Source organism: Cynocephalus volans, chromosome 14 (genome assembly GCF_027409185.1).
Source record: "Cynocephalus volans isolate mCynVol1 chromosome 14, mCynVol1.pri, whole genome shotgun sequence".
NCBI lineage: Eukaryota > Metazoa > Chordata > Mammalia > Dermoptera > Cynocephalidae > Cynocephalus > Cynocephalus volans.
In genome coordinates, this window is record NC_084473.1 from 4,192,206 (window position 1) to 4,217,454 (window position 25,249).

A 25,249-nucleotide genomic window follows, 5' to 3' on the forward strand; every position below is an offset into this window, starting at 1 on the left:
AACTTAAAAGATAAAAACTGTTTGCTTTCTTATACTTTGATCAGTCGATGGGGAAATCGTGTTATCAACTTTTTTTTTTTTTTACATTGTAACACTTCTTGAATCTTAAAACAGTTAAAAGATATTTGTTTTCAGAAATAGGAAGCACATAACTTGATACTGAGAATTCTAAATTGATAACTTTCTAAATTGTGCACAGATTATTTTTTTCATTCACCTCCACACCACATTGCAGGAAATTTTTATAGTATCTGAGTGAGAGGATTCTGAGTCTTAGGGTGATTTGAGGGTGAAAAAGTCAAATCCATTGGAATAGTTTTGCAAGTCGATTTTCCTGGTCCTCAAGTTTTTTGTCATTAAATATATAATAGTAGGGCACTTCAAAACGTTCATGGAAAGATTCGTATTATATTTTAATTCTATTTTTCCATGAACTCTTTGAAGTGCTCTTATACAGAGGAACAGTCAGAGGAACCACTTACCTCCATCTGAGGAGCAGCTGGGGAAGATGGAATAGACAGTGGGGCCTCCCCAGGGCTGCTGTCCGGGCACATGTGCTTACCTCACTCAACACACACTTGTGTCGTGTCCGTTATGAGTCAGCCACCTCTCCTGAGCATGTTCAGATATTAACTCATTTAATTTGTACAACAACCCTGTGAAGAAGGTGTTGTTATCGCAATTTACAGATGAAGAAACTAAAGCACAGAGAGGTTAGCTAACTTGCCCAGGATCACATGACTTGGATCCAAGTAGTCTGGCTGCAGGATTTATTCTATTGATCACTTGCCTTCATCATCGTAATATGTTTTGTTTGATGTGAGAAAGACCTAAAGAGACTGTCTTAGTCTGTTCTGTGCTGCTATAACAGAATACCTGAGAGTGGGTAATTTATAATGAACAGAAATATATTGGCTTCTGGTTCTGGAGGCTGAGAAATCCACGATTGACAGGCTGGCATCTGGTAAAGGCCTTCTTGCTGTATCATCACATGGCACAAGGGCAGACAGGGTGAGAGAGAGCCAAACTCACAGCCCATGCCCTTTTTATAGCAGCATTAATCCCTTTATGTGGGTGGAGCCCTCATGACCTTAACACCTCCCAGTAAGCTCCACCCCCCTACACTCCTGCATTGGGGATTAAGTTTCCAACACATGCTTTTCTGGCAACATATTAAACCAAACTTTCTTCTCTTCCACCCTATACCAACATTTCTGCTCCATCCAAGTAAGCAAAGTATCTGTTGTGTTCAGTGGTGGAGAGACTTAAACTCAGGAGACCGCTGTGATGAGTATCAGAAATACCCTTTCCCACTGACTGATGCCTGGTGCAGTGGATTGAATTGTGTCCCCCAAAGTCCATATACTAGAAGCTTAATTCCCACTGTAACTGTTGAGGACGGAATATCCTATTATGGTAATTGAAAGATGGGGCCTTGAAGAGGTGAGATTGAATTGTGAGAACTGTACCCTCGTTAATGGATTGATCCACTCCTGGACTGATGGGAGTGGTTCTGGTGGCTTTAAAAGGAGAATAAGTGAGCGGATTAGTCTCTCTCTGCTCTGTCATTCTGCCATGTGAGACTCCTGTGTCACTGTCAACCACCACCAGGAACTTCACCAGATATATTCCCTGGACTTTGGACTTCCTCGCCTCCAAAACTGTAAACAGAAAATTTCATTTTCTTACGAAGTACCCAGTTGGAAGTATTTTGTTATAAGCAACAGAAACAAACTAATATACCTGGAGATGGTGTCACCCTTGTGCTCCGTTGGGTTGAGTCCCTCCTGAAACTCTTGGGGGGGGGGTTTCCAGGTAATGGCAATTGACAGCTAAGCATGGGGGCTTGAGGTTGAGAAACCAGAGGATTAGTGAAGTCATATCATAGGAGCATTTATCTCAGTCTGACTCAACTTAGAGAAAGAGGGAGGTAAGGATTTAAATAGTGTAGGGACCCACTATCAGTGAGTGAGTGTGACTTGTTGTATTAGCCCATTTCTGTTGCTTATAACAAAATAATAACTGGAACTAGGTAATTCATAAGAAAACAAAATTTGTTGCTTATAGTTTTGGAGGCTAGGAAGTCCAAAGTCCAGGGAACACATCTAGTGAGAGCCTTGTTCTTGGGTGTGACTCTGCAGCAATACAGGATGTCACATGGTAAGAATGGTGGAGCAGAGAGCAAGCTAAGTTTCTCAGTCAGCTCCTTTTAAAGTCATCAGAACCACACCCATGAGCACCATTAAACCATCAATTTATTAATCCAATTGCTAGGGCGCAGTCGTCACAATCTAATCACCAATTCAAGTCCCCACCTTTCAATTACCATGATAGGATTTCCCACCCTCTTAACACTGTCACAGTTGGGGCCAAGTTTCCTTTTTTTTTTTTTTAAAGATGACTGATAAGGGGACCTTAACCCTTGGCTTGGTGTTATCAGCACCATGCTCAGCCAGTGAGCAAACCGGCCATCTCTATATAGGATCCGAACCCATGGTCCTGGTGTTTTCTGCACCACACTCTCCCGAGTGAGCCACGGGCCAGCCCTTGGGGCCAAGTTTCTAATGTCTGGAATTTTGAGGGACACAACTTAAGCTTCAGTGAGTTGGGGGAACATTCAATCCATGGCACTCATGTGTCTCTTGTTTCCCCAGTGGGTTTCAGGTCCCACCTGCTCCCCATGATTGTGAATGTGTCACCGCACTTCATGTAACTCTGATGTTGAAAGATTGGTGTGTTTTCTATGGTATGACTGAGAAGTAAGCCAGTGTTTCCTATGGTGCTTAATGGAAGAAACAGCAATTTGTTCTAATCCTAGAAGAGAAATGAACAGTTGGACTTAGGAAGAGATATTGTGTGCTGGTCTTCACCCTAAAGGATTTTAATGATCTGTTTCAACATGTAATTTTTATGAGGTGCTTTATGTGCTGACTTAAAATTTGACCCTTCCACTAAATAAAGAGAAAACCTCACCATGGCAGACCTAGTTGATGCCTGAAAAAGAGAAAGGGAAAGACCCAGAACATGCTCCTGCAGTGAGAAATGCTCGTGACACGTATCAGTTTGCAAAGGCAGCCCATAGTTACAATTACAATGTGATCTCCGTGACGTGAGTGGTGTACATTGGAGGAAAAATAAATACACCAGTATGTCAGTGGTATGAGTGATGCGATTGGAGGTCATCTTAATTCTCTTTATTTTCCAAGTCTTATACAGTGCATGAATTAGTTTATAATAGACTTTTCTGTTGAGAAAAATTAAATGAGGACCATGGGGCAAAGAGAACATAAAATTAAGCCAGTAGTACAGTTGGTAAAGTAAAAGGTATTATGCCAAAAGCTCATGTGGTGCAAGGCTCCTGCTCACCAAAGCAGAGAGGGAACATAATCAGGCATAGAATTCATGGCTTCCATAAATCAGCCAATTACTCAGAAGAAGCTGAGCTTTTCCTCATGTGGAAGATTCACTAAATATTGATTGGAGTCTTAGATTACAGCAATGATGTGCATTTGTGTACAGGGCCCAACCTCAGCAGGACATCACTTACCATCTTTACAAAGGAGCCCAGAGCGTGGGTTTTATCTGTTGTAGTTGAGCCATTTAGTGAACTAGTAAATGTTTGGTTCAAATGTGATTACATTAATAAAGAATAAAATACACCATGATTTAAAATAGATCTTCCATGCTTCCGTGGCTTGAAAATTTAATGACGGTCACTGTCAGGAGAGCAGCTGCCTCTGTCCTCTATTTCTTCTCCTCTCACTTGCCTGCAGGCTGTCTCCACCTCCAGGTCCCAGCAGAACTGTGGAGACCAGTTGGGACAGAGCCAAGCCAACACATATCTAAAATCCATTTGCAGAAATAGACATTATTCATAAATAATGATGCCCAGTTAGCTTGAGGTTTAGTTCATGGCCACTATGGACATGCCCAGCCTAGTCTGGAGTTCAGCTGCACCCCTCCCTGCAAGTCTACAGCCCCCACCTTGCTCTGGTGATTGTGGCCGAGAGTCCCGTGGTAAAAGAAGTGCTTCTGTAGAAACTCAATCACAGCTCGGGGAGGCAGAAAATAAGATACATTTTCTCACACTCTGGAAAAGAAATAGATTCAATAATGTCAATATAGTTTGCTTCTCTATTGATATTGCTAATAAGGCAATAGTGAGAGCTTTGTTTCTGGGAAGGGTTAATATCTTTTCTGAGAAGGATTTCTGACCAATAGATATCTTCAGTTTTGCTGTTTTATTTGTAAACCAAGTTAGAAGTGCACTGGCCAGCTGCTCAGGTGGCAGCCATCAGCCTACTGACGACATCAGGTGCTGCCTACGCTTGCATGACCCACATAGTCTGGTTGCCCTACTTTTCTGCTGCTCCTGCAGAGAACTCACTAGTCGTGGTTTAGTCAGACAGGACAGGGCTGATCGGCAAGTGGAGAGAAGACTTGGAAAGACGAGCATGGACGGGTTCTGCTTCCTCGATGGGGGGCACATGTCTGGCTTTGCAGTTGAAGCTCGCACCCCTGGACCCCCGTGGGTGCTCAGAATGTACACGCAGGAGAGACCCATGTATCCTGACTCAGCTCACAATGGAGATTCACACCTTTAGAAACCTCTAGATTGCATCATTGCAGTCACAGGACTCGGACTTGAGAATGCCCAGCAATGCCCATCAGCAGCTTCAACCCAGTATGCAATCCGCGCCCTAAAAGTGAGTTAGCAAACAGTCCAGCTCTGAAGCGTGCCTAACAGCCCACAGAAAATGAGGCCCTTGGCACAATTAAAAGTTCTTAAATTCTTCATTCTTGGCCTTATGTCTCTCAGCACTGTATATTCTCTCAGTCCATGATCTGAATGGAAAGAAGAAAGCGTTTTTTCGAGGTGCGAAGTTCCCAAAGAACACTGTCCCAAAGGCAGTGGTTGAGAGGGGCTTTGGAGTCAGGCAGACCGGATGGAAACTTCCAGATCCTCTCTGACTCACACTGTCTGCGGTACCCACTGCTCAGCCTGTACCAGCCTCGACCTCCTTGTCTGTAAATGAGCAATATTACTGACTACCTCCTGGGCCACCAAGAGGGTTAGATCCATGGTACACACAAGTGACTCAGCATGGTGCCTGGCACATGGTTAAGTATTTAATAATTCTTTAAGTGCCTTGTAGCCATTCCAAGAAACCTCTTTTCACTTGGAAAGCCTCTTTTTCTGAAAGGTCTCCTAGGAGGCTATGGTGGGGATAAGAAAGTCCTAGGACTTCCCAAAGAAATCTGAGGTGCTGCAGGGCAGACTGCTGTAGCCTTCAGTGAGGACTACAGAGGGTTCAGTTAGCGAGACCATGGGTCCTTGAGTTAGTGCCAGCAGTTTGATACTGGGGGCCTCATAAGTAAAACCAGTTCCCTAAACCTGTCCCATTCCCACCCCACAACCCATGACACTTGCCAAAGGGACAAGTGCTAAGGCTGCTTCCTCTAAGCTTCCTGCAGACTGCAGTCTCCAGACCAAAGGTGCCAGTTACCAGTTAGAACAACTACTGCACCACCTCCCCAGAGAACTGCACAGAATTTGGAACATGGAGTTGGGCCTCTTTAAATATGAATAGGTTTCAAATTGCCTTTTTAAGTAATTTGAGATCAAGTGGTATTAGTTATATATGGAGTCAGACAGCTGGGATAGTCATTCAAGGCATATGATTATCTCCTTGGACAAAACACAACCAGGTTTTTTATTTTGAATAATTTATCTTCCCTCCCCTACTGTGGACGAGTGTTGATAGTTGTCTGCATTGTTGGAGTGGAGCCTGCCTATCCCAGAGCCAGTCCAGGATGCCCACAGCATTACCTCCTGTGATGGGGCTGAGCTGTAGCCCCTAACTCCAGACAGACCCGCCTTGTTGCATAGAGCAGCCAGTGTGTACAGCCCCTGCTGTAACTTCCATTATTTCCTCCTGACTTCTCTCCCCACTCATTTCCAAGCAGCATCTTCTCATGATTGCAGCTGCTTTCAGAGATGAGTTCAGTCTAAGATACCCAACAAGGAACCCATTTCAGAATTCCCAAATTAAAACTAAGCCTCCACAGTGTTTCAGTACACTGGCCTCAATACACTGTTCCTCACCGGAAGCCTTCAGTAAAAAGCACTGGGTAGCTTTGATTCACTTTTGTGTTAGTTATCAATTACTGCATAACAACTTGCTCCAGAACTCTGTGGCTTTAAACAAGAGTAATTTATGATTTCCTTTTCTGTGGGTCTCCAGGCTGGAGCAGCTTCAGGGGGTTCTGGCTCAGGGTCTCTGCTGAGGCTGCAGTCAAGATGTTGGTGGGGCTGCAGGATTGGCTTCCAAGTGGCTCCTCACACCTGTCAGGTTCTGCTGCTGGTGGGTAGGAGGCCCCAGTTCCTTGCCTCATGGCCTTTCTGTAGGGCTGCTTGAGTGTCTTCACAACATGGCAGCCAGCTCCCTGCAAAGTGGGAGAGAGAGAGGAAGAAAAAGAGGGAGGGGGAGAGAGAAAGGAGAGAGGGAGGGACAGGTAAGGAAAGAGAGAGGAGAGAGGGAGGGAGATGGAGGGGAAGAGAGAGAGGGACAAGGAGGGACAGGGAGTGCCACTCATTGTGGAAGGCTCGGCGTGTGGCTCACTGCACCTTCCTCCAGGGCAACCCCACTCATCAGTGCTGTGGAAGCTCCCAGAAGTTTCAAAGATCCACTTGATATTTAACAGTCAATGCAGCATTAATTTCATGGCTCCCAAATTACACACATGTAAAGCTCTTATAGCTTACGACAAGGACGAGGGTGGAAGAGGACCACAGTGAAAATCTAAGGCCGTGGAATGTTTTGCGTTTCTTACTGCTTCTCCTCTTACTTGCAATTAATCTTTATTCAGCACTTTTAAAATTTACGAAATACTTCAAGAACATCTTCATTGGAGCCCCATAATTTGTAATATGGGCATGTGAAAATGTGTTACGATTTACAGCTGAGGAAATACGAATTCAGAGAAGATAAGCTTAAAGTCAGCCAGAACCCAAGCCCAAGTCTTCTGAGCCAAACACGTCTTCTCTTTTTCCTGCACCACTATGCAAGGCACAGGGAGCATGAGCGACTTCTGCAAAATGGGCACAGTAGTGCACCCTCCGCAGCTTTAGTGCTGTCTGTGCTTAAACGTGTAGTTCCTGGCATGTGCGGCACCTGCTGAGCCCTCTACGCTGAGGCTGTTACCACACAGCTCCTCAGAGCCAGGGCGCAGCTGGGGCCAGCCAGGGTGCACTACCCATGGGCGCAGGAAGGCATCTCACGATGCAGAGGTGCCCAGTCACTCCACATGGATCCAATCATGGTTTACCATTCCTGATTCTCTCACACTGTGACAACTTCTGCCTTCCTTGAAAGACAAAAGGCCTCAGATCTCAGGTCTCTACTCTGCATTTCCCTGTTCTTGCTCATGGTGTCATTCTTTCTACCACCAAGGTTTTATCTGTAGAAACCACCCAACACTTGGTCGCATGCAGCCTGTCTGTCTCATGCAGCCTGTCTGTCTCATGCAGCCTCTCTGTCCCATGCAGCCTCTCTGTCTCATGCAGTGGCTCTGTTCCATGTAGCACCTTGTAGCATGCAGCGGGTCTGTCCCATGTAACTCTCAATCCCATGCAACTCTCATTCCCTTGCAGTCTCTCTGTCCCACACAGTGGCTCAGTCCCATGCAGCCTGTCTCATGCAGCCTCTCTCTGTCCCATGCAGCACCTTGTCCCATGCAGTCACTTACCACTCTCTGCATCTTCATGAAGTGCTCTGAGCCCTGTTTTAGTCTCCACCTCCTGCCTCCTCCAACCTAGCCTGGGCCCTCATCACCTTTTGCAAGGATTTCAAAGATTCTCTGCCTCCTGATGTTTTTCCTGCATCTGCTTCCTACTCATGATTGACAGTTCACTCTTCCAAATTCCACTTCCTGCACCATGTCCCCTAAGGTGAGCCGTCGGGACACTGAGAGCAGAGGTCGGCCTCCTTCACTTGCACCCAAGGCTTGCAGAGACCTGGCCTCACCCTCACTGCCATCTCCTCTCCTTCCACCCCAACAGAGAGGGGAGACTGTAGGTTCTCAGCCAGAAATGCAGAACGGTTTCTGCATCTTTCCTTCCCTCGCCACCTTCTTGCCCCTTCCAGTGCAGGCCCAAGTGCTGGACACGGGCTGCCAAGCTCTGTCCTCCCTTTCTCGGGTACCATCAGCAGGAAGGTCGCAGGTATGATGGTGACTGGGTGCCCAGACGCACCTGGCGTGAATGCTGGTTCCCCGCGCCTCTGTCTCCCCACCTGTGTAATGTTGCAGGAACAGGACCCACTCCTGTGATTGTGGTAAGATTGAAGGAGTTGGCATTTGTAGAGCTCTTAGACCAGTCCCCAAAAGCTGCTGAGGAGTGTGTGTGAGCACAGGGAACACCTGGGATGCTGGTCTGCAGTGATCTTCCCACGGCACGCTCTGCCCCACTCTGCATCCGCAGGCTGCGGGAGAATCTTCCTATAAACCTTCACCCGGCTGACTTCAGCAGCTTCCCACTACATGCCAGTAAAATCTCATCTGAGGCCTTCTCTGCAGTGTAAAAACCATTAATCTTTTCACAGGATTTTGTCTTAAAAACACAGATTTCTTATCTTTTCCATTTTTTTAAGTGGCAAAATAAATACAGAAGTCCTACATTACCACCTGTGAGGCACACCTTTGTGGCGCCTCGCCTTTGTCACATCACACTGAGAAGGGGGAGGTGACCCTGGCCCTGCGGGAGCCACCGTCTACTCCCAGCCCCACTGCTGGCACCTCTGGTTCTACCCTCAACACCCTGTGTTTAACCCCGATCGGGACAGCCATGCTCAGCGCCACCTCCTAGGGGCACGTCCATCAGCTGCAGAGTAGCACCATGTGCCAGTGGAGCTTACATGCCGGTGCAGGACACGGACAAGGCTTCACAACTGCAAGGCGGCTCCCACCAACCCAGACAGGATTGGTCATTTTAAGTCACATCCACTCGGATCATAATGTCCTTTTTATTTAGATTTGGTGGAGCTGAAAGGAACACCTTGTCTTTGGAGCTTAACGTCAAATGAAGTGGAAACAGTGGCCACCCTCTTTGGCACCTGGGTTCTGTGCAGTGTCATTCTGCACCTGTGCTTAGAAATGGGCCCCTTCTTTTCAGAGAATCTTCCAGAAAGAGCTGAGTCTGTTGCCAGTCTGGTGCTTCCTGCCTTTATTCTCCTGGGAAACAGGACTGCTGATGGGTGTCTGACTGAGACTTGCACTATGGTCCTTTCGTCCAGTGCAGAAGGGACCAGTGAGGAAACTGCAACCACACCACATTTACAAACTCAGTAATTTCAGGCTTTTCTTACAATATCTGCTTTTCCTAAATGATTTAGGCTTTGGGTTGTGGGGTGTGTCTGTTACTTTCCTTTACAGAAATAACCTTTGTAAATCAACATACCATACTCTGTAAGCCCAGACAACTGCCTTGTAGGTTGACAGCAGTGACAGCAGCCAACTGCAAGCTATTGCTTCTGTCCACCTCACTCGGGATGACTTCTGACTCAGGCCTGTCAAGTGACCTCATTAAATAATGCACCCTAGAAATGAAAAGTAGTCACTGGGGATCCGTACACTATTTAACATGCTTGTGCTCGGGTCTGCGACGGGTCTTTTCTCCTGTCCCTCCCCCCAGTGCTAAAGCCTTCAGGGACCTGGGCAGCCAAAAGAGGGCTCCTCATAGAGGGGAGCTGTCATCTGCATGTCTTCCCCAGCTATGCAGATGCATACCAAGAGGCGGAAATGATGCCCCAGAAAAGCTGGCGCCACAGATCCAGACCTAACACAAAGCTGCTGAACAGACAGGCCTCCCCTCCTGCCGACTCTGCCTTTGACGCCTTTGCTGAAGATGAGCTGTTTCTCTCTGCACTTGGTGTCACTGGGGTGGGAAACTCTTTCCTTCTCCTCCAGATATTTCCCTTCTGCTGCTGTCCTGGAAGCACACTCCTCTTTCTCCTCCCCATCAGCGTGGGCTGAGATACCCATGGCCCCCGGGCTGAAGGTCTTCTCCCCAGGGCTGTGGGGGCACGGTGGGAAGTTCTAGCTGCTTTCTGCGGTGTTCTCCCGTTCAGAAGCGTGAAGGGTTGTCTTCCGTGGGGAGGCACAAGGAGCGATACAGCCCTTGCCCTCCAGCTGTTGCCCCTCCGCTTCCGCAGTTCACATTATCTTGAGTCCAAGTGGAAGCTGCCTTGTGTCTGCTTCTGCTTTGGTCAGAGGCCTTCCCTTTGTCAGAGCCTTGTCCCATCCCAGAGTCATTCCCGCGTGGTCTGCCGCCTGCAGTCCATACCCGCCACCCTTTCCCTATGGAGATCTCTTGTCCTCTTGCTTCCTGTGCTCCTCCATTCTGGCCTGAGTGGGTTTAATTTAATGGTAACACCAAGAGTTTCTTTTCGGTCGCTTTGTGTTTTTATGACTATTTATCAGAAAACAGATGAGCTGAAAAACGTCACTTGACCTTGTTTAAACCAGCTAGGTCATTTTCAGGGCTACAGTTTTGAACTCAAGGTGTGTCGTCTGAGCCATCAAGTTAGCACAAGATAACTGTTAAGAGGAAAAAGCCCATCATGTTCACAGCAAATTGTTCTCCAGCTTGTGCAGGGCCCACAGCTGTCCTCACTATGTAGACGGGGACTGGGGGAGCATGCAATGGAAACCCAGTGGCTTCTTGGTCATCGTCATCGTGCTGCCTGCCTCACCTGGGGGCGGGTCACTGGGGAAATGTTAGTGGTAAGATGACTTAACAAGCGAAAGGATTTCTCCCCAGAAGTACATGGCCAGAATCAGTAATCACAGAACTGTAACACAACCTTTTTCAATTAATGTTTCTCTGTTTTTCCTTAGCAAATCATCTTTACTCTTAAGACTTTTCTTCTCATCCAGCCCCTTAAAAAAAAAAAATACTCTACCCAGATTATAGAGGCAACAGCAGGGAAAACCAAAACACAAAAGAAACAACCAAAAGTTATTAACCAAACAATAAAAGCAATGTAAAGTGACAGCTGACAAAATTTATTTGGTACATGAGAAAAGGCCACAGAACCTCTTGGTGCCTGGAGGAATGAGACTGATATTCTCACAGAAGTTAATAATCACTCTCACGTGTAACATACTCGATGCTTTTCTTAAAAAGAGAGATCACGTATTCCTTGTATATGGCATCCATAAATGCTTTATGGCATCATAAGCCAAATTCCATCACTCCGTCCACCCACTATCAGCTCCGTGGGATCGTGATCAGCAATGTTTAAGATGTGTTCGTGTGAACAGTCCTTGACAAATTGGTTTTCATCCAGAGGAATTCGCTCTACCAAGAATATATTATGACAAAGTCTAGACGCAAATTTATTTTTCATGATTTTATTGTTCTTATTTGCAATGGTTGCAGATCCTGGCCAATCTGGAGCAAGGCCTAGCTGAAGATGGGGGCTTGGGCAGCATCAGCCCTGAGAACAGGCAGGGTAAGTGGGCTTTCTTAACTAAATGAGTATCCAGAGTTGCTGAAGGCTTCAGCCCAGGGCCATGTTCTTTGTCTCTCTCTCTTCTTTTCTTACTCAACGCTGCACTCGTGCCTCATTCGTGCCTTCATGCCTTTACCCACGCACTCCCTTTCTCGGTAATCCAAGCACCATGGTTGGTGCTGTTGGTGTAGGACGGGCACACAAGTACAGGTAACATTCCACACCAAGCTGGTGGTTGTGAGAGCGTGTGGAGGATGCGGTGGACCCAGCCGGTGGGGCCTGCAGCCTGGGGCGGGCTCATCAGGGTGTTACAGGAGCAGCTGGAGAGGAAGGCAGCCGGCTCGCAGAGCCTGGGACCAGGCCAAGGTATGTTGAGTGCATTACTGAGGCATGAGCTTATAATCATGCTTCAAAACGGAGAGGCCCCTCCCCATGTCCTCACTCACTCCTGCAGGGCAGCAGCTCCCCACAGATCTGGTTGCTGGTTGTCTAGTCCTTCCCATCGTGTCTGTCCTGCCCCAAGGCCAGGGACTCTGCAGGCCTGATGCATAGAGGGCTTTCAGGAACTGCCAGCTGGAGGGGTCCATGCTGTCAACTGGTGGGTTCATTTTGAAGCCAGCTCTGAGGGGACTCGTACCAAAAGTGGGAGAGGAGAGAACCTGGGGACAAGACACAGTGAGAGAGCCAGGCCAGCAAATCCAGTGAGGCCCAGAACATGCTCCTGGATTAGGAGTAGACAGGTGCTCGTTGCCAGAGTCCATCACCCGGGCCTGTTTGTGCTTTAAATGATGTGTTCCTTGTTTGAGAAACCCCTCATGACTGCCAGCCGGGGATGGGGAAAGAGACATGTATGCTGTCTTCCCAGTAATTTAATTCCAAGTAAATTAACAGGTATGAAGGAGAGAAGTCACCACTAACTCGTGGACATGCCACTGGCCAGCACCTCTGGCAGCTGGTCATTTCATCCCCACTGGGGCTCTTGTGTCGGTGAATGAGCACATAGGTATATCAGGTACCAGAAAGCAGATCCTGGAAATCTAACAAAAAGTTACAACAGGTGAACAGGCTTGTAAGGAGAATAGAGGAAGATTTGGAGCTGGAAAGGAAATTGCAAAGATAATCAAAATAAATCTGCAGTTTGTTGAGGCAGTCCGTGTTTTACATTCATTAAGAAAAGATATTGCTCAGAATTTCTTCTTTTCACAGAAATAATGGTATGGGGAAATACAGGCAGCTAAGGTATTTGTAATTGTTGAAAGGCTAAAAGAGATTAGTTCTTAATTCTGGCACTTCAATTTGAGCACTCCAAGACTAAATATATTCCTAGGTGATGGTTATCTGACCCTTGGTGCTAGCAGCAAAGGAGGCAGATGTCAGCACACGTGTACAGGGCGTGCAGCCTTCCAGTGCTGAGCCATGGCAGGGACTGAACCTTCCCCCCAGGCGGTGGCTCTGCCCACCTGCTTCTCCAAGCTCATGGATGGTGTTGCTTGTGGCACTGACTGTGTTTCTGAGTCTTGAGCATGGACTCCTGGCAGGAGTGGACAGTGCACAGGAACGAGGAGCACTGGACAGGGTCAGATGGACATGTCCCCCGGCCGCTCTGGGCCGCAGCCTGGCTATCAGCAGAATACAAGGGTTAAAATCAGCTCAGTCCTCAATTCAGATCTTACTCCTGATTATCCCAGGGTGTAAACACATAGGAGCCCTGGGCCAGCCCTCCCCTCACCCCTAGACAGCTCCTGCCTACCTTTCCAGACCCCAACAAGTCCACAAAGCCAGTTTGAAAACCACCAGAAGAGATGGGCCTTCAAGGTTTTGAATCAGCGCCAAGACAGCTGATAAATAAGGGATGTGCAGGAGAGAGCCAGTGAGGGGACCAGCCAGGCTCATGGTCATGTTCAGGCACTATCTGTGGCAGCAGATGATGCAGGAAGCCGGCCGGCAGTGGAGTTTGTGATTCCCTAGTGGAACGTGTGCCAACAGCGTGCCCCGCCACACAGGTATCGAGAAAGCAACTGTGAGTCTGGGCCGTCCTCATCTGGCCTAACAACTGAAAAGTGTTCTCACACTTTTGGCTAGCACTTTTGTTCCCAAGGCCCTGCAAAGAAGATGGGACAGGAAGAGTTGTTTCCACTGAAAAAACTAAGGAACTGAGGCCTTGAGAAGGTCCTTCACTTGCCTGAGGTCCCAGGTAACTAGAGCAGAGCAGAGCCGCCCAGCTGACACCCAGGTGCGGTGCTGCTTGGGTGAGCCGGCTTCTCCACTGGCCTGCATGTGGGTGCCCCGGGCAGCTGCCTCCCACGTGTCCACCACGAGGGCCCCAGCCACCCAGGCATGGGCCTCCCCAGCACAGCTGCAGGCAGGCAAGGGCTGTTCCCTTCTCGCTTTGGAGATGTGGCTCCTGGTTGGAGTATTTGGTCCCTTTTCTGAGCTATGCTGGGCAGTCATGGTCCTGGTTTTCTCTTCCTAGAGCCGACTATGGCAGGTCCCAACGAGAGGCCATACTTGCTGCCTCCCAATGCAGATCGCAGCACAGTCAGCATTCTAGCCTGAAACCCGGTGGTAACAAGAGGGATCTTTTAGATGGGCATCTACAGGACCAATACCTGATGGCTGGAAGGGCCTGGCATTCGCTGGGCACCCTCACAAGCTGCTCTTGTTTTACAGCCTCTGTGCAGCTGTGGAGGTCACGTCTGGGCCGGGTGATGTACTCCACGGCCAACTGTCTGCTCCTGATGAAGGTATGTAAGTGGCAGAGCTGCAGGGCCACCGTGTGTTCTGAAGAGGGTATCCATGGAATACTGCAGGGGAACTACTGGCACATTCTGATGAGGAAACGTGAGGGTTTTCCTAAGCAGAGAATTCAGCCGAGATCTGGTTTGCTAACAGAGATTTCAGTAACACACTCTGGGGCTGAATTTACTAATTTTAACTGAAATGCATTTCAACAGAATGTAGAATTTATATTATCAAATTTAATTGTTCAAACATGGGTCTAAATGATTTAATTAAAATATTGTTTATCTCCCCCCCCCCTCCTTTTCTCTGAATTCTATCCCTGAAAGTGTCCTTTGTTCTCCCTGTGTTAGTGGAGGGTGTTTTTTCCTTGTCTCGATTTGGATTTATGATTGATGCTTATGACATCTGAAGACAGGCTTCCCCACAGACCTGCTTCTTAGGACTCCACCCCAGAGCTTTCAGCCCCCTGAAGAAGTAGCTTCAAAACCCAGGAGCCCAGCTGGGCTGTCAGTCATCTGTTTTCTCTGTGCAGTCCTCCCCAGCCCGTGCAGTGGTGGTTTTTGGCTTCTCTCTTTGTTTGAAGCGTACCCCATGCCTGGCTCACTCCCACTCGGGTACCAGTGTGTCCTGCACTGAGCTGTTGGCAAGCTGCCAGCTGCTGCAGGAATCAATTAGCAGCAGACTCCCAGAGCCGCACTGTTCACACCTTCTGGGCTATTCCAAGAGAGAGATCATAACTCCTCCCACACCCGCCAGGTTTCCAAGCTGCCCAAGGTCATTCCTGAGCTTGATTTTCAGCGCTGCAGAGCAGGCAATATGCCAAGTGGAGAAATGTGCTCCCACAGCTCATTGTTCAGCCCTGCCTGACGCGGCAGCCGTGTTTTCTACATCGACCCTTCAGCACCCCTAAAGACGATTGTGTCCTCAGAGGCATTCAGTCAGGTCCCTGCCTACATGCGCCAGTGCGGGTGTGAGCGTCATCTTCAGCCTCCGTTCCCACCAAACCCAGCACAGTCTCACCTCTGTGAGCTTCGGCCTCCTTTAAAGTGAGAGGTGGAACTGAGGGCTCTGAAATCCTCCTGGCTCAGTCACTCCTGCAGCTCTCTCCTCTCCCTCAACACGTGGGGAAAGGAAAATATGGTTTTAAGGAGTTCCGTGCTTTTTCTCGGAACGAGCTTTTCCCCTGCAGCATGGAGGACGTTCCTGTCAGGGCCAGTTGCCCGTGCAGGACTTTGTTCCTTGTCGTCCTTGTCCCCATCCCCCGCTTCCCTTCTCTTCCTGTCTCAACTTCTCCAGGGCCTGCCCCTCTGAGTATGAGTGAGGAATGGGCCCCGCGCTCCATGCAGCAGGAGAGGGGTGGCTTCCCACCACCAAGGCAGTAACCCAGTAGCCCCAAAGCACCAGGCTCCTGTCCCCTCCACCCTCCAAAGCACGCCCTTCTCCCCGTTGCTGCCTGTGGTCAACCCCAAGATCTCCACCCAGCACCTTGAGCAATACTTGGCGAAGCCTCCACCCCTTGAGGCCATTGGCAGCTTTACCAGAAGTTCACCAGCTTGCCAGAACATTCTTATGCAAAGAAGAGCAAATCATACATCTACAGGACTGATACTTCATTAATCATGGGCTGGAACTCCTCAGGGAGGGAGGTTGCCTGTCCTACTGATGGTTTTTATTTGCATTTTTAAGATGCATTAATAGAAAATTATGGAATAAAAATGCCTTTCTTTGTTGTACTGTATCAGTGACACCACCACCAGGCACCAAATGTAAAGTCTTCTGTCCATTTTGTTGAGACTCAGTACAGAACATATTATTGTGTTTCAAAAATACTTTTAGAATAAATGTAATGTAATTTGGAAGTTAAGGTTAATCTTTCATTTTAATGAGTAAAAAAAGAATGAAAAATTTTGCAATTAAGGCCTATCCAAGCATACGAATTCTGTCGCCATCTAGTGAGCATACCCAGTATTGCAACAGTGTGGTCTTAGTAGATGGGGTCTCATGCTCATTAAATTATGTGTTTGAGCTAACAATGAGTTATTTAATCAGCCATTTAACTATTTAAAATAACACTTCGATTATAGTGAAATAAATGTTAATTTAACTTTTAATGATAGGAAATCAATTCATGTGCTTCAGCCCCAGATACCTGCATAACACACCACAAGGCACACTTGCATGTGTTTCACAGCCTTGGAAATGTCTCCATTCTCACTTTGGAATGTTGCTTCCTCCCCTCGGTCCTCACAGGAGCCTTAAGGTGCCTGCACTGTTGAACCATGCAGGTACCCGTGCCTGCTGCTCCGGGTGTCCCCAGTCACCCACTGTGCACGTTGCCACCTGTCGTGGCTTCTCGCCACTGAAAGGAGCGTGCAGCTGCATCACTTGCCTTCCTCCTCACGTGCATTGCGCTGCGCGTCCTCTCTGGTTGCAGAACGATTGCAAAACTAGTTGGCACTAAACAAGTGTGTGGCTGCTGGAAGAAAAACGGTGAAGAGCAAGCTAAGATAGGTTTGTCCCTGTGAGCAAGTCATTTGTATCCTTTCTCAAAGCCAAACCTGTGAGATCTGCAGAGTAGGTTAAGCTCTCTCTGAAGAGCTCCTTTTAGTCATTTTTCCTAAAAAGGCTCTGTTTCCTCCACCTTCAGTAAATAAGCAATTCAATTAAATAATAATAAACTTAAGGAAGCCCTCTAACACAATTCTAAATCCTCATCTGGCCTATTTGATCATAGGCTCCCTGAAATAATGCCAGAATTCCTTTGTTCTGGCTGCGGCAGGCTCCTGGGCAGACATCCTGTCCAAGCCTGAGGGTCTAGCACTCCTTTCTGTCGCTGGCCCCTTCTCTGCTGTCTGACCCTCTGTCTCAGAACCCCGCTTTCTCATGGGATTCCAAGCTTGTGCATCTACCCAAAAGTATTCTCCTGGGAGAAAGTGTTTTCATAGACCAACAGTACAATAACTTTTCCCACCAAGGATCACTGTTTTTTCAAAACCTGTCCTTTGTTGTGTCAGATAGTCTTCAGAAACCCAACCCAAGCACTGAAACAGCAAGTGGTTAAAGTAGTGACGTAGGCCAGGACGCCGTCCCCGCAGGGCTCACTGTCTGCTGTCCGCAGCATTGCTGCCAGGGGTGGTGGGTGCCACTTCCTCCATGCTCTGGCCAGGCTCTCTCTGCAGTGGTGTGTGAGCCGGGAAGGCATTAGCGCTAGTGAAGCACAGGTGGAGACTTGGGCGCAGGCACTGGGCATGACCCAGTGACACATCAGGGCTGGCAGCAGGAAGGTCAAAGTCTGCCTTATGTTTACTTGAAACCAAAAGCAAGGGGCACATGCTAGCTTAGAGCAGCTGATCCCCAGCATGACAGATGCTCCAAGGGCCCACGGCCCTCCCCAGAGAAGTGGAGAGAGCATGCCGGTGGCATGCCACCCCTGTGTGGAGGCAGGACAGCTCCCCTGAGCTTCCCAAGCAGGATCCGGGGCGAGGGTGGCCCGAAGCTGCAGCAGGAATGAACGTCCATCCTCAGCTGTGGCCCCAGCTTCCCCGGGATCCAGGTGCCGATCACAGGCCTGCTCACCATGGGCACACATTCGCACGCCACACACACTCGCATAGCAAGGAGCAGGATGCCCGCCATGGTCTGCAGGGACAGGCAGCAGGAGCCATGAGAAAGGAAGCCAAGGCACGTGCCTTCTGGATCCTTGTGAGCGTCAGGCCTTGAATAAAATTAGTTTTAATTAGCTGCACTTGAAGGTACTAGACTGGAGAGAGTCTTTTCATTTTTTTCTACCAAACTGGAAATTTACTTGTCATCTGTCTCTCTTTATAACACTCCAATTAGCAAACTAGCAGCTCCAGTCCCAGTTTTCAAGAAATTGAAAATGTAGAAGAATAAAGAAATAGAAGTACCTTCTGGGATTTTATGATGAATAAGTTAGAAGACACCGCTGGTGGCCGCATTTAGTGCCCACTGTGCGCTATAACTAGATAATACAGTAAAGTATTTGGCACAGTGCCTGCCATGCAGAGCTTGCTCAGAAAATGTGATGACCACTGTCATCCTGGAGAGAACACCAGGTTTGTTAGGATCCAAGACAAGCTGGCCACTGTGTCCCCAGTGAGTGGCAAGACCCCCTTCCCTCTGAGACAGCCTTTCTCACACCTGGAAAGAGACTGGCTGTTAAGAAAATAGAATAGTTTGGTCAGGCTCCTCGCCTCAGGTCGCATTGGGTGTGGTTCAGCGCATCCTTTGTAAGCAAATTGTGTGTGTGTGTGTGTGTGTGTGTGTGTGTGTGTGTGTGGAGTTAGTGCACATGCGGGCCATTGTATCTTTTTAGTTCGCCTCAGGTCCCATTGGGTGTGGTTCAGCGCATCCTTTGTAAGCAAATTTGTGTGTGTGTGTGTGTGTGTGTGTTTCAGCGCATCCTTTGTAAGCAAATTTTGTGTGTGTGTGTGTGTGTGTGTGTGTGTGTGTGTGTGTGTGTGTGTGGAGTTAGTGCGCATGCGGGCCATTGTATCTTTTTAGTTTTGTTGCTATTCTTGTGTTCTTCAGAGAGAGAGAGAGAGAATGTTTAGTGAAGCAATCAGGTTGGTGTTGGCTTCGGGCATCTACCCGGCACAGCCATGCTTTCCAATCTATGACTCCAAGGACCTTTTGGCCGGTTACCTAGCTCATAGGCCTGTGTGAAGGGGTCTGGTGACCCAGCCTGGCGTGTGACGGGTCTAGTGACCCAGCCTGGCATATGAAGGGTTTGTGACTCAGTCTGTGAATGGGCTTAAGGGGTCTGTGAGCTCCAGACCCAGCCCTAGCTCAACAATCAGCCCAGTCAGTGCAGGATTACTGGCAGGTAAAAGAGCCTGACAACTGGCGTGGTCACCTAGCTTTGCAATTGGCATCACAAACAGGATTAAGAGCGCTACAATTGGCACTGTTGACAGGATTCCAGACATTAGCCTTAGCCACCGCAGTAGCCAGACACTGGCTCTGCCTTTCTTGCCTGTGGATCAAGAGGCTTCCATCCATCCGCTCAGTATCAGCCAAGCGCCCATGATGGGCCGGTGCGAGCAGAGCAGGCAGACACGTTCAGGGAGGGGCCACAGGCCAGGTCGCAGCAGGGCAGCGAGGAGAGCGCTGCGGTGGTCGCCGCCGTGAGGGCACATGAGGCTCTGCAGGAGGAGGCGCTTTGCAGAGTGCAGGTGCCAGGCACAGTAGCCGGCAAAGCCTCCCCAGACGTTCCTGTAAAATTCTATAAAATGGTAGGAGTTTCCTGTACACTGTAGACAACAGACGACATTCAAGCTTCTTACTATGTCAGTATATCCTGGAATCTTATGCTCACTCTCTTGGTGATGTTGTTTTGTGGGTTGTTTATTTACATTTAACGATTCACATCAATTTCTAGCATAGAAAATGTTTAACTAAGAAACACTTAAAAAATTCGGCTTACTTATTTGGAGGATGGAGATAAGACAAGATTCACCAGTTCACGTCATGATCTTGTCAAGAAAGAGACAGTCCAAGTGAAAGTGAATTGCTGTGGAGAAGACGGAAGCAGGAAGCAGACCCTCAGGCCTACCTAGATGACCAGAAGCCCCCAAGAGCCCCTGGGTGACAGGAGGGGAGTCGCTGACTCTGGTCGCACACAGAACTCAGGCCGGGGTCTCCGCCAGACTCTTGCTCTCACGCCTGCTCGCGCGGCTACTAGGCTTGTGCTACTCTAAGCGTGCAGAGCCGAGAACGTTCAGCCCTCAAAGGCACTTCTGGCTTTCTCCCCACAGGACTACGTGCTTGCTGTGGATGCGTACCACTCCGTTACCAAGTGCTACCCGGAGCAGGAGCCTCAGCTGCTGAGCGGCATCGGCCGCCTCTTCCTGCAGGTACCGCTGCCCCACAGGCCCTGCGCTAGAGTGACAGCCCTGTGCCAACACGTGGACCTCATTCTTGGGAATGCAGTGCTCGGGTGGGCTATTATTTAGTTTTAATTTTGCAAGTAGAAGAGATCGCTTAGAAAATATTTCAACTTAAATTTGTATGACCACAAAAAGGTTTAGTTCTTTACAACAGTTCTCGTTGGACTGTACTGAGTCCAGCTGGCTGCTTTGTGCCAGTTGCTAAATGTGTATTTGCATGAATTTTCATCAGGGATGCACTGGAGTGGATTACTTAGGAACCGTCCTGTTGAACATCCTCAGGGTACTCAAGCCAGAGATTCCGTTGGAAGAAGGGAAGAAAAGTATTGACCAAACCATAAAGAATCTGACTTCAGGGCTGGGCGATTAGCTCACTTGGGAGAGCATGGTGCTGGGACAGCAAGGTCAAGGGTTCCGATCCCCTTACTGGCCAACCACAAAAAAAAAGTCTTACTTCGGCTTAGCTGATGATACAGTAACTCTGCTATTTTGCTGGAAAGAACACTTGAATCGTGCATACTGTGCCAAGGGAAGTCCAGACCAAAGCAGTGGTCTCAGTAATGCAGAAAGCTGGGACTGTTCCCTCTGTCCAGAATGTCATTGAAGCTAGAGTGCATTATCCTGGAATATTTACTGACAGGAAGGTCTTGGTAGTGGTGAGTCCCGTTCTCATTTCTGTCAGTCCCAGGACAGCGACCCCCCCCCTTGCAGCCTAAGCACAAGTGGCCCTGTCCCCTCTCTCACCCTAAGTCTTCTAAGGGTTTCTGATGTGACATCCCAAGCCTGGGTCAGGGAAAAGGAGTGAGCAAAGGACGTTAATGGTGGGAGGAAAAAGAGCTGCCATATAGCACTTCCCATGAGTTGGGTGCTGGGCTGAGCTGTTCAGTTCAACCTGACAGGTGTTACTAGTCCAACTTACAGATCAGCAAACTGAGGTTTCCAGGTGGTTACGTGACCTGCCCAGGGTCCTGGCTACAGGAAGCCACATAGGTGACAGTGCAGCAGGAATTTGAATGAGGCCTCTATGAGCACAGAGCCCAAGTCCTCTACCCCAACAGGGGCACACATGTGCACACACACGCACATGCCCCACCTCCTCCTCCACCCCATCTGCTCATGGACACTGACATGGACACACAGTGGGGTCAGAGAAGGAAAACCCGACCAGTGTGGCCTCGTCTGAGTCCTTCCCAGTACACGGGGCTCCTGGCGTGGTGTGTTGCAAGATGCTTTGCTGCATAATGTGACCCAGGAACTGAGCGTGCACACGTGCGCTGAGAGGCCAGCCCACCTGGGCATGCGTCCAACCCACCGTATGACCTGGGCGAGCTGGCCTGCACATCTCCTCATCTAGATGCAGGGCTGCTGGTGGGAGCCTCCTTGCAATCCATGTTGCAAGGAGCAGCACAGCACCGGGCAGGGGTTTGAGGTGCCCAGGGTATAGCATCATTACCCTGATTGCCATATCAAAGGAACACCCTGCAGCTGCTCTGGCTCCTTGCTGCCCTTGAGACAACTCAGAAGCTTCAGTGTGGAGTCTGTTTGCACAGGTTGAGAAGTGGATGCTGGAAATGGGTGTAAGAATTCCAAGCTGTGCCGTCTTTTGCATCTGAAAGCATCCCTTCTTGCAGAGGAGTCCCTGGCTTGAGCACCCTGAGGATGCATAGTCAGGCTGGAGTCCTATCAAGGACACTCGGCCTCCAAAGCATTGCTTCACTGTCTCGTTAGGGAGCTCGGTGAGTACAACGTAAGGGGCTAGCAGCAAGGCCATCCTCGGGCCGAGGGAGGTGGCAGGCGGTGCTATGTCTGCTCAGGACTTACCCAGTGAGCATGGAAGACGGACACACACTGAGCAGCCACACATCCACCAGACCAGTGTCCTCTGTGCACCATGCAGCTGCAGCCCTGCTGACGAATGAACAGACCCATCTGCCTCTGCCCGTGCTGACGTTAAATCAGATCTCAGGTCAACAGTGCGGAGCAGGGCAGGACTAAAACACTAAGTGTTCGGTCATCTTCTGTCTGGCAAGAGAGTAAGTGGAACATGTCCTCCTGTACTTCGTCCTCTCTCTGTGAGCATGTGCAGGAGGGTGAGAGAGACACATCCGTCCTCACAGGCTCCTGTTGTGAATAGCGCCAGTTTTCCCTCCAACACTGGGAAAATTCAAACAAGAGCACTGAGCTTAAACACCAGTCAAAGAAAGATACAGCGCTTTCCATTTTACTTCTAAAGAATGGAAATAGAAAAAATGATTTTACTGAAATAAAACATGCAGAAGCCTATGGAATAGTATGACGTGACAAAGCCGTGACTACACTGCAGACAGCCGAGCCAAGTGGGGCTGACGTAAGCGGGGGGACACCGAGTTTCTGATAACGCCGCGCAGCTGAGTGTAGAATGTCATCTCTGCACTGCTCCATTGCTTCAGATTTCAATTCAAATTCATTTTGAAGGTATTTCTAAACATTATGTGAGCTGAAAACAGGAGACTCATTTATCATACCAACAATTGCTAGACCATAGAAGCTATGTCAGCAGATACCAAAGGCACCACTGACCATTTTCTGAAAGGAAATCCTCGTGTTACACGACATTGGAGACATTTGTATTCCAGGGGGTTTCTCACACACTCTAAATTAAGGAAGGGCTGAAGTAAACAGATCTTCAAACATAAGAAGCATTTTATTCCAACTTTTTAAAGTTACTTCACTCTGACTTAGACTGACACCCTCAAAATCTTTTTACTTGGGTCTTACAGGGTCATCACTTACACCAAGAAACTAGTCTTGGATGCTGACATGAGAGCCCAGTGGCTGCATGCAGACACGCTTTTGCTGGAACTTGCTGGAGCTGTGAGCAGGGTGGGCCTGCTGTGTCCACAGCCAGCTCCCTCTGCTCCAGCCCCAGGTCTCTGGCATCCTGGAAGGAAGAGCCACATGAGGGCCAGGCATGAGAAGCTTTGGCCACAGCAAGACAAAACCAGACTTGGAAGCAGAAGGACAGAAGAACAAGGTGCACGGCCACCTAACTAGAGCTGGGAGGGACCTCATGAGGACCAAGGCTGCCTCCTACAGCTGTTCCAGTGGAGAGCCAGGCAGGGGCCAGGCAGAGCCCTGAGGGGGCAGGTGGGTGGAGAAGAGGGGACAGTGGGAACACTGAGGGGAAAAAGACAAGGGGCCGGGGAGGGGGATTATGTGGAAGACACCCGAGCACATTTTCATGGGGACAGTGCAGGTGGAGAGGGAGAAGTTGCAAATACAGACATGAGTGTGGCGAGTGCTGGAGACGGCAGGGCAGGTAGAAGGGCGGGGCCTGTAGAAATGGGAATGTGAACATGTGCCAAAACCCATCAGACTGCATGCACTTTACATGCGTGCAGTCTGTTGTCATCAGCTGCACCTCACTGAAGCTTTTCAGAAAGAAAAAGAGGAGACTGGCTTCTGGCATGGCAGCCTGAGGAGCTCTGCCCAACCCTCCCAGGGAACCCTGACAACTGACAAACGCAAATGAAGAAACAAGTGTTCAAGGATGTCTGCAAAACTTCAGTAAGAAAGGGTCTGCAGTGTTTGAGCCAAGGCTGCTGCCCTCCATCCCGGCACAGCCGGGCGGCCCCTCCAGCCGTCAGCCCGGGTAGCGCACAGGTGCCAGCTGTCCTCCCCAGGGAGCCATACATGAGTGGTTCTCGTCCTGCCCCAGCTGCCTGTTGCCAGGGCGGAGCCCCAGGTGAGAGCAGAGAGAGGATGGTCTCCACCCAATCCCCACTGGGGGGACAGGGGCTGCACCTCAGCACAGCATGCGCACAGGACTGGGCCCGTCACCCACCCTGCCGGGGAGGCAGTGGTTCCCTCCAGGGGAGGACCTCAGCTGCAGCCGCCCCACGCCGCCCCCACCGAGCACACCCAAGCACAGGGGTGTCACTCAGGGAGACACTTGACTTTCCCCACCCCAGCTGCAGGGCTCGGGCTCAGAGATGCCTGAGGGAAGAAACAGGCCTTAAAACAGTGGCTCCTGGTCCCTTCCCCAAGGAATTGACTTCATCTGCAGCAGAACATGGAGAAAGTCAAGGGCAGAGCAACTGTGGCTAAAGGCAGCTGGGAGCAGACCCAAGACCCAGCTGAATGGAGAGCCAGGGAGTAAGACAGCCGGGAGAAGCCCCCAGGGCTTCAGAACACACAGCACATAAGGACCCAGGACTCCCTTCACAGGACCCACGGCTTACTGGAAGAGTCTGCAGAGCAGTGTCTGCCCCAGGGCGTCGTTGGAAACAGCAGCACCGTCGGTGTGGGTGGAGTGTGCAGGCTGTGGTCGGGAAAGAGTGGTCAGTCCTGGTGATCTTGGATTTGACACCAAAAGTAGGGGAGCAAAAAAGAAAAAAATAGGTAAGTTGGACTTCACCAAAATTAAAAACTTTTGTGCTTCAAAGTACACCATGAAGAAAGTGAAAAGACGACCTACAGAATGGGAGAAATATTTGCAAATCCTATTATCTGAAAAGGGACTTATATCCATAATATATAAAGAACTTGTACAACTGTTAAAGAAAAAATTACCCAAGTCCCTGTGAAAGATGTGAGGAAGACTTCACTCGAGGGACCGCTGCAACAGGGTCTTGCAGTGGGGCAGACAGATTGGACTCAACTCTGACTCCAACAGGACAAGTGGGGATTTGTTTGGGGTCAGGAGCAGGTTTGTGGGTCAATAAATAGAAAATTGCTAAGAGGAAACATTGAGGATAGGGGTTTCTGTCCAGACTGACTTGATAGGACTTGTTAAAAGAAAAGCTTTATACAAATTAAAAAGTTAATTGAGCCAAAAACAATTCATGAATCAGGCAGCCTCCAGAACCAAAACAGGTTCAGAGCAACTCCAGGGCTGCCACGTGATCAGATGAGATTTATTGACAGAAAACTGAAGTGACACAGAAACAGCTGGATGGTCACAGCTGGGAGCTTACCTTATTTGAAACTGCTTTGAGCAGTTGGCTACTGTGATTGGCTCAGACTTGGCTACGTGTTACAAGAATAAGTGACAGTCTGTTTACACATCAACTTATTACAGTTCACTATGTCCAGAGAAACCTTTAG

The 25,249-nt window shown here is 49.0% G+C and overlaps 1 protein-coding gene across 3 annotated transcripts in view; it reads left to right on the forward strand.

The window, feature by feature from the left end:
• The window catches only part of TRAPPC12 (trafficking protein particle complex subunit 12), a 91,431-nt gene that overhangs the window by 60,145 nt on the left and 6,037 nt on the right, over positions 1–25,249 (forward strand). For 2 of the 3 annotated variants that reach the window (XM_063078106.1, XM_063078105.1), the window contains 3 exons: positions 11,441–11,513; positions 14,184–14,257; positions 20,033–20,131. In XM_063078106.1, the coding sequence (XP_062934176.1) occupies positions 11,441–11,513; positions 14,184–14,257; positions 20,033–20,131 (246 nt within the window). The remainder of the gene's footprint in view (positions 1–11,440; positions 11,514–14,183; positions 14,258–20,032; positions 20,132–25,249) is intronic. The other variant, XM_063078108.1, reaches the window with a different exon arrangement.